Source organism: Ictalurus punctatus, chromosome 26 (assembly GCF_001660625.3).
Source record: "Ictalurus punctatus breed USDA103 chromosome 26, Coco_2.0, whole genome shotgun sequence".
Taxonomy (NCBI): domain Eukaryota; kingdom Metazoa; phylum Chordata; class Actinopteri; order Siluriformes; family Ictaluridae; genus Ictalurus; species Ictalurus punctatus.
Window position 1 is genome coordinate 8,737,122 of NC_030441.2, and position 12,528 is coordinate 8,749,649.

Consider the following 12,528-nt stretch of genomic DNA (forward strand, 5'->3'; position numbering starts at 1 on the left):
TCAGCACATCTGTGAAAAGCATGCAAGCATATGGGGTGTATTGTTAGGAATAGCTCACAGAGGTACAGTCATAAGGAAAACCATGAAATAATAACTGGAAGTATGCATGAATAAAGACAAAGCAGGACCAGTTTTGTCCTTCACATGTATTTCATCTGTAAAGGTCAGCGTAATATCGCTGCAGTGATCTCGGAGTATAATGCTAACAGCTACGATCTTCATTAGCACATTCAGTACTTTGCACCATCACAAGACTTTCTTTCACAGTTTGAATTTTCTGTACAATTTGGGTTGGTACGTCCGACACTGCCCCCTAGTGCACATCGGACGCATGTCGGCAGACACCCGAGCGAAAGTCTGCGCACGATGCGTTCACATGTTCGCAAATTTTCACAAGCAGAAGTATAAACCAGTCCTGAGCTAAACGAGTGTCTTGAGTTTAGCAAGTGTGCTAAACTGATAGCTAGAGGCATCCCCCGTACTTATTAGCTCTAGTGCAAAACTAAAGAATCCAACGTTGGGCAGCAAATATATCTACATTCGACGTAAAGGCTAATTTCTGACGTTGTGCATCTGACAGAAAAGACGCGTTTTATTTAAAGTCGCACGGCCTGTCGCTTCAGAGCAAAGTGACTGTACTCTAATTACTGTACGTCCAGAATAAACACAAATATGCAGTTAGTTCATTGTCCCACTCACAGTGGACCCAACATCGACCCTATACTCTATTAACATTAGTGTAAGCTATTAGTTTGCCTGATAATAACAAAACCTGGCACATTTGAAACGCAAGTAGTGTGGCTTGGACAAAACGTCGTTACCTGCTCCATTTGCTGTGCAAGAAAAATTACGCAAAATTCATTTTTCCTTAATCTGTATATAACTTGCGTTACAGTAAAACGAAGAGCTCTGAGGCACAGGTAATGATCAAGGGAGCATAATGATGTAGGGATGCACACATCTGACCAGTGACCACCGCACGTGTCATCGTGTTCTCCACCGAGACAGCGAACATACGCGGGTTAACGACATGGTGAATCATCAAACTGATCTGAACATTCAAAATGCTGCAGTGTATCAGTATCGACATGGCTACCTCGACACGAAGTTACGGTTCTACAAAACAAAGCCACACACACACACACACCACATCATAACAACAGCTACGGTAAGGACGCGGAGTATCACTACTCGACTTGATCCTGCTTTCAGAGTGATCTGTTTTAAAGCTGGCTCGATTTATGCAGCAATGATTCGGTCGAGAAAGGAAATAGAAGCCATGGACTTCCTGTAGAGCAAAAACTCCATGAGGTCACAAAGTCAACATAAAGCCTTGAAATGAATTTGCCATTGTTTTAGCTGGAGATAAACAATTCACAGAAAACTGTAATATTGCTGGATATTATTATTATTATTTTCTTTATTGTTTGTAGTCCATCTTTAATAATGAAAAAAACAACAACAAACAAGGCAAATGGTAAACACTCACATCGGCATCTGTACAGCTTCCTCTACCCATCCTACATCGGCGGCGGTTAGAGCCGTCTCAGCAGTGGCCCTCGACTCCATGCTTGAAGCCTAGAAATCCAACAGCTCATGCATAGAAGAAGAAGAAGACGACGACGACGCAACGAGAAAGGAACGAAGAGAGAATGATAGCGGACGAACCGACAGATGAGCTCCAGATGCATTTGCAGACCTTCTAATTTGAAATCAAATCAAGAGGAATTGATATCAAGAGGACTGGGCGGGGGAAATCGGTTTAGCGTAGCCCCAGATGTGCGGCCGGTCTGAAATTTCTCCGCTATCTGATACCACAGGGCTGAGAAGAGCAGCTCCAATTTCCTTCGTAAGTGCTTCGTTTTGCCCCCGTGATGGCATTCCGATCGAATTAGCACTTAGCACTCTGTCCATTTGGCTTATTATAATGGAGAGAGACGTTCTGTATGAACTGAGAGCAGCCATTACGGGACTGGGGGGCCATCTTGGTGCAGAGTGATGGGAAATGGTAATTTGGAATGTATTTTAGCTTACATCATCGATCAGAGGCATGTCGAACATATCCAGCGTCAGGGGTTACAGTTATGTCATTGTTTAACAAGAACAATACATACGACCATGTTGGGCAAGGCTTAAATTAGCAAGGACTCGAGAGAGAGCCGAGTTTATGAGAACAGCAAAGAGAGCTGAACTCCGGCGTTATAATCCGATGGAAATGAAAGACAACACGGCATAATAATATAAAAGACGACGACGAAGAAGAATGTAAGAAAACAATTACACTAAGCAATATTTATCAAAGTTGCGTAGAAACAAAGTAGAACGGAGCATGAAGAATGATGTGCAAATGAATGAATCTGACATACAATATCACTTAACTGACAGATTCAAGAGCTGACAAGACCTCTATCTATGCATACCCCTCTCATTCATATATATATAAGCAGATACACATACAGATATACGGTTGTGCCCAAAAGTTTGTATACCCCTTGCAGAATCTGCTAAATCTTAATACTGTTAACAAAATAAGATTGATCATAAAAATCCCATGTTGATGTTTATTTAGTTCCGTCCTGAATAAACTATTTCACATAACGGATGTTTACATATAGTCCACAAGACACAAAAATAACTGAATTTATAAAAACATTACCCCGTTCAAAAGTTTACACACCCTTGATTAATACTGTGTGTCGTTACCTGGATGATCAGAGACTGTGTTTATGTTTTGTGAGAGTTGTTCATGAGTCCTTTGTTTTGTCCTGAGCAGTTAAACTGCTCGCTGTTCTTCAGAAAAATCCTCCAGGTCCTTCACATTCTTTACTTTTCCAGCATCTTCTGCATATTTGAGCCCTTTCCAACAGCGGTTACATGATGTTCAGATCCATCTTTTCACACTGAGGATGACTGAGAGACTCGTACACGATTATTACAAAAGGTGCAAACGTTCACTGATGCTCCAGAAGGCAACACGGTACATTAAGAGCCAGGGGGGTGTAAACTTTTAAACAGGATGATCGGTGTACATTGTTAGTTACATGTCTTCCAGACGACAAAATACTATCTTATTTAGCTTCCAATTTTTTAATTCCAGTTCTAAATAAAAAAAAGATATGTAAACAAAATAATATTTAGGATTACCTTCATTTTTGTCTGGAATCATAAAAATATATTTAAATGAAACGACTCATTTTCTCTAATTAAATTGGTCACTTTTGTACGACTGTCCCTTGTAAATGACCTCTCAGGAGAATTCTCAAGCACATACATTTCCTATTTCCATAAATATTGTTTTATTTAAATATTATTTTATTTTGGTGTGTGTTTTTTTTTACATTTTTTATTATTATTATTATTATTATTATTATTATTATTATTATTATATGCTACCGAGTCAAAAGACCTGGATAGTTAGGACATCCATTGCGAAGTAGTAAACAGAACATGGTCAAATCTCAAACCGGTTCATGCTAGTTCGGTGTTTTTGCGTGCTAGGCTTCACACTAGCTTCTTGGGCAGATTAGAAAAGCAATCTAACCGTAATAGCCGTGTATACTCGCCAGAGCCGAACGATCTCTTCTCGCTTGATTTTTCTTCACAGTGTCATTCTAGGTTTTGATTCCATTTTTGTGTATTAAACTGTAAATGGGAATTAATCAGTGGAGAACTGAATCAGTGGCAGAACACAAAAAAATTGATTTTGCACGCTAGGCTTCGTACTAGCTTCTTTGGCAGATTAGCAAAGCAATTTAAAATAATAAGAAAAAGTAACAGAAACTCCCCGGCGGCAGTGACGATCTCTGCTAGCTTTATTCCTCCTCATACGGTCATCCAAGCTCAAGTGGTCCAATAATTGCAAAGTTGGTTGTGTAACTGTCTAATTTCTATGTTTGAGTGATCACCTCTATGTATTAGCATTGCAAAACCCCCATCGAAAATTATGTCGATTTTTATTTTACTTGATTTAACAATAACGTCTCTATACACATTTAATGAGAGGTCGTATGTATGTAACAGGATAAGATGAAACCTGGTTACAGGGTTGTCTTCTAGAGCATTACGTAGTAACTGGGAAATAATTGGGTTAGCACGTGCGTCTCGCACCATTGGGGTTGGGGGTTTGAATACCAACGCCGCCCTGTGTGAACTGAGTTTGTTCGTGCTCCCTGTGGTTCGGCGGTTTCCTCCTGGTACTCCAGTTTCCTCCTCCAGTCCAAAGACAGAAGCTGTAAGCTGATTGGAGCTTCCAAATTGTCCATACTGCGTGAACGGAATGCGAAGGTCTATGGAAAAGTGATGGATGGGAACTCGGACAGGAACTAAAGTCGAGTGGGGAACTCGATTAACGTCAGATCGACATCCATGCGCCATTAAATTGGTCCAAGGAATTGCTTGAGCAAGTTGTTTTGGATTTGTTATCTTGTTATAACGGATTTAGAATTGAGAAAATACCAGTTCAAAGGTCACTTGAAAGTCGCACAGAAATGGCGGCTCCCTGCCACAGATATACACTTGTTGCTTTGTCGCTTACTAGTATGAACAGGGGAGCACTATCCACCACACGCCTCGGCATTGCACCGGACCCCCACCCAACAGGTCGCGAGTACACAAGATGGCTCTGCATCATCATTTCAGGCCGAGCCTTACTACTGAGCGGTGACATGGCAGGATCATCAGGGTATGACCTGTAGTCTCTACAAGCTAGGCCTACTGTAGGTGAATCCCAATAATCCTATAATCCGGGTGTGTTATACTTCACCTTCATGGGGGTCATTAGGATCACTCTTCGTCTGACCTCTCTCTCCTCAGATCCTATTTAGCTCCACGACGTTCACTGAAACACACAACCCGCTCCACCACAAGGTCTTGATCCGCAAAGAGGTTTCAGGATTCTCTTTAAACGGTCTGTTCTGCATATGTTCTATACATACGCAAGATCTTGACACGTTCCTCTCAAGACAAAAAAAAAAGCAAACAGAACCATGGCTATTCTGCAGTGGTTTATTATACAACGAGGCAAGATACGCACAACAGAGAGTGACAAAAAAAAAAAAAAATGTCCATTGGACAAACTGTGAAATATACAACCTTTAAAAATAAAACAAAACGGAAAAAAAAAAAAATTACATTCACTTCAAGTAATGGATTTATATTAACACCCAGGAACTTAACTGGCATGTGGACTTCCTCTTTGAGAATAACATAACACACAAGACAATATCACATCATATCATGTTATTTATAAAAGGCTCTAATGGGGGCGGTGGGGGGGAGGAAAAGGAAAAAAAAAAAAAAAGTGCTGATCCGGGATCATTTTCCGTCCATGATCATACAACGCAGCGGAGCTGATCCTCGATCGGTGCTCTTACTCTGAGAAGCTTCATAAAAATAAAGGTAACGACTTCAGAAAGAACGCAGACCAAAGATTAGATTTTGTGTTTAGGTCTTTAAGAAACGATATACATGGAGTATATGTGCCTAGTTTCCAAGGTAAGATCATATTCCTTCAAAGCACAGCGCAGAATGCCCTAAAGCCAGCCACAGAGGCGCCTGAGCTCTTTCTCTCTGGTTCGTAGATGTAGATCAGATTTTAAATAGACCTACTATTTCGAGGTAACCTAGGCCAAAAAAAAAAAAAAAAAAAAATCGTAAACATGTCTTTAACAGTATTAATTTTTAGTGATTAAAGTAATTGATAATAACATTACGCAATACAGACCAATTTAATTTAATTAGACAAGCACGAGTCTGTAAAAATGTCATCATGGTGAGCTTATTACTACATTTTGGTTATGGATGTATTTAAACCTACCATCCAAAAATCAGGAGCGTGGCAAATACATTGTTCGTATTGTTAAATAAAAAGCCCAAACCATAAATCTCCGGCTCAAATTGTAACTTTGGGATCGTTTACGCTATAGGAACCGCTACAGCGTAGAGAGCGATAAAAAGAGAAAACACCACTTGCCTTTGTGTTCATTAATAACAATCCCAGCTTACAGGAAGGTTTCATAGTTCACACGAGTCCTAATGAAGTCGTTCTTGTTGCTTTAGTGGCAAAGAGAAGGAAAAGCCAGAAGCTGGGAAAGCGACTGCAGGGCAGAGGTCTGGAGAAAGGAAAGTCAAAAAAGCTTTTTGTTTGAGGGAAAGGAAAAACGGCTCGCGACTCGCATCTATCTATGGAAGCAAGCTGAACTGCGGGATGAAGACGGCCTTTCTGAAGACTCCATGTCCAAAAGAAGAAGGAAAAAAAAAAAAAGGTAGAGAGACATACAACGAGGTCCTTTAGAGAGAGGAAGTTAGACAAAGCAAGCACCAAAAAAAAAAAAAAAAAAAAATGAAAAGATCTTGGAAGTCATGAAGGACAAAGGGGAAATGACGCTTTAGTCTCAGCAGATGGGCCTCGGCTGCTTCATACAGTAATGCGCTTCGGTGGCAGATACGTACGCAGACTCGGGAAAGAAGTCCTCATGAAACTCAGCCAAAAACCTACCGGAGGAAAAAAACAAAACAAAAACATCAGTTACTGAACAATTTCTAAAAATTCTCTCAGTAATAACAATGCACTGTAATATACACCAGGATGCGCAAAGACATGACTGTAGAAAGATTCTATTTTAGAAAAAAAAACAAAAACAAAACAAAAAACCCTCCTTTAATGTTCACCGCCGGGTGGTGTGTTTTTTAGCTCAGTTGTTATTGTGATTTTTTGGGGACTAAGTTATCATACCATGAAAGACCAATTGATCAATTAATCCGCACCGATAACCGCCCGCTGGAACAGTCGGTCATCTGTAAAAATCCACACCGATAGCTTTTCCCCGTTGCGGGAGCGGCAGAGAAAGGTCGTCTGTCGTTATACGGTACGAGAGCGGCCTCTAGAGGCGAAATAAAAACCAGCACTGAGAAATTTTGCTGTGCTATTTGAAGTGCTTTTAAAATTCATATTGACAGCTCTATTTTTATTTGTTATTTGAAGTGTTACTTTTTTGGCTCAGTTTGGATGCACATCTTTTACTTAATTGAATATTTATTAATAGTTCAAATATTTTAATATTTATTTCATTTCTTTGAAACAGGAATGGCACGGTCAGTACAGTTTATTTTATTGAATAAAGTTCAGCTAGATTTTACTTTGAGTGTTACGTTTTCATTTGATATCAACTTGAAAAACTATCGCCGATTAATCGGTTATCGGAGGTACCGCCCAAATTACATACGGGTAAATCTGTAAAATCCACAATCATTCGACCTCTAGTAGCCATTTTCATAGTTTAATTTGCCATGAAGAGCAGCCTGTGACTGAATTCTCATTGGGATCGTGTTGTACAATCGTGTTACACGATGCGATGCGTAACACTGGCTTTACACTGATACTTACAGCTCAGGATATAAAGCTTGAGGGACAATGTTCAATAACATGAGGTGCTACGCAACGCGTTCAAACAATCCTCCGTAAACCTCCTGCTGGTTTGTTTATGATTTGCGACACGAGACCAGTTAAATTTGCTAGAAAATAATTCGGGCAGGTGCAAACAAAAATAACGCCGTGTAGCTGAGGTTGAAGAACCGTCAGATCCAGTGCCATCTTTTCTACATCATCTTCTGTTTTTAAGCCACACCCACTTCGGCTTTAAATCCAAATACAGATCCAGATATGGATACTGTTCGTTTCAATTCATTTGATTTGTACAGCGCTTTTAACAATAGACGTCGTTTCTAGAACTATCTAAATTCCAGGTATATTTTAAAAAAAATGTATAACCTTAATGAGTGAACCAGAGGTGACGGTGGTGAGGAAAAACTCTCCGAGACGACACGAGGAAGAAACCTTGAGAGGAACCAGACTCAAAAGGGAACCCGTCTTCATCTTGCGTGACGATATGCGAATTATAAGCGATTTCTCTTCTATAACTGTATACTATATAGTCAAAAAGTGCGACTGTGTAAATATGATCTTCGGAGCAGTTAATGAGTACGAGCATCATACGATTCATTATAGTTCGAACTTAAAGTCTATTGTATGGAACTGACTTTGAGTTGAGACTTGCGTGCAAACTGCTCGTAGCAATTCCAGTCCTATGGCGATCCGACGAAGAACATCCACAGCCATCTTTACGGTTTCTATGCAATACCGTGTACAGTAAACTGACGCTGAGCATTAGGATGTCCTCCTCAGCAGTATACTAAATGAATACGTGCACTAAACACTACGGCTGCAACTAATGAACATTTTCATAATCGATTAGTTGGCCGATTATTTTTCCGATTAATCGGATGGTGGGGGCAAACTTTCAGTGCCACCCCCCACCCCCGCATTTATTTAAAATAAAACCCACAAACTGAGTGTTACAAATATAAACTAAAACCTTACACGACCGTTTGTCCCATTATACAAGACTGAAAAGAACACAATACACGCACACCAGAATATATATTATTCATTTAGGACTGTAGTTTAATTCAGTGCTTTTGGTGCATCCATTAAAAAAAAAAAAAGCATAATTATTACTTTATAGTAGTTTATATTATTTAATAGTATTTATTCATTATTTATTTTGCACAAAAAGCACTGAATTAAACTATAATCCAAAATGAATAATAAAGACTCACTTTCACAGCACCTTGTGGTTTCTGTTACTCGCTGCCTTTAGATATATTATTTAACTTGTGTTTACTTTTGATCACAATGTTTTCATTAGACATCACAGAGCTTACTCGCGCTACACTCTCTCTGTATCAGCGCGTCTACACCGCGCGTGAGGAGCAACGCGGCCTCGTTACCAACACATCACTTCCGTTACAATCAACGACAGAAGTTACACTGCACGCGCGCGAATACGGCATATAATCACGATAAACTGAAATTAAACGAAACCTTTTAAGCAGCTTGCACCAGTTTCCCTGCCCCTTACACACAGTGGAGCATTTTGGATATAAACATAACTTTGTGCATAAGTAAGTGTGTGCTCGTGCATCACTGTCGTGCTTCCCTGCTACACAGACTCTGCTTTATAAAGTTTACAGGTTACAGTCTTCTCCGTGGTGTTTAATATAAAATGATTCCCGGCTCTAGAGGTCGCACACGTTCTTCCTCGGTCACGTGACGATTTCGGCTCCGTCTGATGGTGACCGAGGTCATGTTGGGAATAAAAGGTAACGCTGACAGAAAGTAAACTGAAGAAGGTCATCGTCGGTGACTCTGGGTGTCTACTAAAGCTAGCGGCGTCGCTTTACGTCATGCGCTGACGACTAGGAAGTGACTTTTACTTCCAGTTAGTAAAAAACCCGCTAGTGTTATATTTCAGATGATATTACCTTTCTAAAATCCACACACTGGACGGTAGAGTACAGAGTGCATAGTGTAAGTGTACAGTACTTCATTTGGGACACAACTTTAGTACTTACTCTCCGAAGCGTGTTTTCGGAACAGAAGTAAAGCGATGAGTCAACGTGTCCTGTCCCACGCGCAGACCGACTATAATCTAGAATGAGATTCGTTGACAACGATTTTCATAATCGATTCTTATCGACTAGTTGTTGCAGCTCTACCAAACAGACACAGGAAGTGGCATCGCGCCATGCCTCTAATATTTATCGTTACACGTACAACATCTTACAAACTTCCACACTCAGCTGTACAACATCCTGATCTAAAAGTCTGGCTGCACCACCCACCCCTACGTTAGAAGTGTTCGGTCACTAGCACCAGCTGTCCCGACAGATCCTCGCTTTCAAAAGATGAGAAGGAAATCACAGCAGCTCACATTATGATAATTACCAATTATCTGACAGACACCGCAGCGCGTTGCGTCTCTTTGTGCTCGGGAGAGAGCGGAGACACTTCAGAGCTTAATTAACCACACCGAACATGAGAAGCAGAAACCGCCACAGATCCTGAGAAACCTGTCCAGGCTACAGACATGACCGGAACATCAAACTCTCAATTAAACACCCTAATCCAACAAAGTCTGCGGGCGAAAAGCTCTCGGTTGAATCCGGCGTGTCCGTCGTACCGTCAGCTCGGCCGAACGCATATAAAGAAACGGCAAACGATATAAGAATTATACACTCGCGTTCAATCGCGTTTTATTGCTGAAATTGAACTCCCTACGATCTAAAACAAGACCACGATAATATGGTGAAACAGTAAGATAATTCGTGAAGATGAAATAGTGAAAGATAACAGCATCTAGGTATAAATATAGCAAAATATCATTGACTAGCATTAATAAACAAAACTAAATGGAAATACTAATAGTTGTGTTAAACTTTAAAACGACATTGGCACCTTGTAATTTAACCTTCACTTTTTCTTTCTTTTTTTTTTTTTTTTTAAAAACACACAACTGAAATGTTTTGCTTCTGCAGCATCAAATCATGGGCTCAATAATATTCAAATGTACTACAATATTAAGACACTACATCTTTTCAGCAATTACAGTTGAAATGCAAATTCGACAGTCCTAACTGATATACAACACAACTTGCACACAGTTTCTCACACACACACACACACACACACACACACACACACACACACACACACAATCAGCCTCACACGTAACAGATGGGATTAACTTCAATCACTCTTGCTGAGATCTATTTAACTGCATCCCATCATGCACAGCTTCCCACTGTTACGGCACGGTTTAAAACAATGACCTAATTCGTGGTTTTTCATTACAAGACAAATGTATTAGAACACTGATGGGGCGGGGGGAGGGGGGGGGGGGCGGTGGGGGGGGCGGGGCATTACTGTATAATAAGCGGGAAAAACACAAGATGCAGTGGGCGAAAAATAAACGCAGAGAGATGAACTAACTTGTTAGAATACAGAAATTAAAATCGAAAACAAAACGCTCTCATCTACTGAGGTTTCACACACGGTGCTCCACAGCGCCGCGTAGTGGCGGGAGGCGACGCTGCGGCGCTTTTAATTAGAGCAGGGAATAATAAATCCGGTGGATTTGAGGCCAGATACAGATCGCTCGCTGCACCGGATTTAGAGATTAGTTCAGAGGCTTGTGTAATGCCCAGTGATATCTCTCTAACTTTTAATGTGAATTCTAACACACTCACGCGCAGACACGTGCGCAGACACACAGAGACACACTCACTCACACAGACAGACAGACACACGCACACACACGCAAACAGACACACGCACGCAAACAAAGACACACACACACACACACGCAAACAGACACACACACACACGCAGACACACACTCACACACGCAGACACACACACACACACGCAGACACACACACACACGCAGACACACACGCAGACACACACACACACGCAGACACACACTCACACACGCAGACACACACTCACACACGCAGACACACACTCACACACGCAGACACACACTCACACACGCAGACACACACTCACACACGCAGACACACACTCACACACGCAGACACACACTCACACACGCAGACACACACTCACACACGCAGACACACGCAGACACACAGACACACAGACACACAGACACACAGACACACACAGACACACAGACACACACAGACACACACAGACACACACAGACACACACAGACACACACAGACACACACAGACACACAGACACACACAGACACACACAGACACACAGACACACACAGACACACACAGACACACACAGACACACAGACACACACACAGACACACACACAGACACACACAGACACACACAGACACACACACACACACACAGACACAGACACACAGACACACACACACACAGACACACACACACACACACAGACACACACACACACAGACACACACAGACACACACACACACAGACACACACACACACAGACACACACACACAGAGACACACACACACACAGACACACACACACACAGACACACACACACACAGACACACACACACACAGACACACACACACACAGACACACACACACACAGACACACACACAGACACACACACACACAGACACACACACACACAGACACACACACACAGACACACAGACACAGACACACAGACACACACACACAGACACACACACACAGACACACACACACAGACACACACACACAGACACACACACACAGACACACACACACAGACACACACACACAGACACACACACACAGACACACACACACAGACACACACACACAGACACACACACACAGACACACAGACACACACACACAGACACACACACACAGACACACACACACACAGACACACACACACACAGACACACACACAGACACACACACACACAGACACACACACACACAGACACACACACACAGACACACACACAGACACACACACAGACACACACACAGACACACACACACACACACAGACACACACACACACACACACACACACAGACACACACACACACACACACACACAGTTCTCCAGACAGGAAATGAGCGCTGACTCCACATAACACCTCACAAATGTACCACCTGATCATTTCACCGTAAAAATAAAGCAGCGGCTCTCCGTCGCTATTTCC

The 12,528-nt window shown here is 41.7% G+C and overlaps 2 protein-coding genes across 4 annotated transcripts in view; both read right to left on the minus strand.

Moving 5' to 3' along the window:
* Positions 1-2,186, minus strand: part of LOC108259089 (FERM and PDZ domain-containing protein 4) — a 77,685-nt gene extending 75,499 nt beyond the window's left edge. The window contains exon 1 of the mRNA XM_053676327.1: positions 1,490-2,186. Coding sequence (XP_053532302.1) covers positions 1,490-1,569 — 80 coding nt within the window. The 5' untranslated portion in view covers positions 1,570-2,186. The remainder of the gene's footprint in view (positions 1-1,489) is intronic.
* A 2,804-nt stretch (positions 2,187-4,990) lies between these two features.
* The window catches only part of LOC108258842 (MSL complex subunit 3), a 33,288-nt gene continuing 25,750 nt past the window's right edge, over positions 4,991-12,528 (minus strand). For all 3 annotated transcript variants that reach the window (XM_017457781.3, XM_047151304.2, XM_017457783.3), the window contains one exon: positions 4,991-6,492. In XM_017457781.3, the coding sequence (XP_017313270.1) occupies positions 6,393-6,492 (100 nt within the window). In that variant the 3' untranslated portion in view covers positions 4,991-6,392. The remainder of the gene's footprint in view (positions 6,493-12,528) is intronic.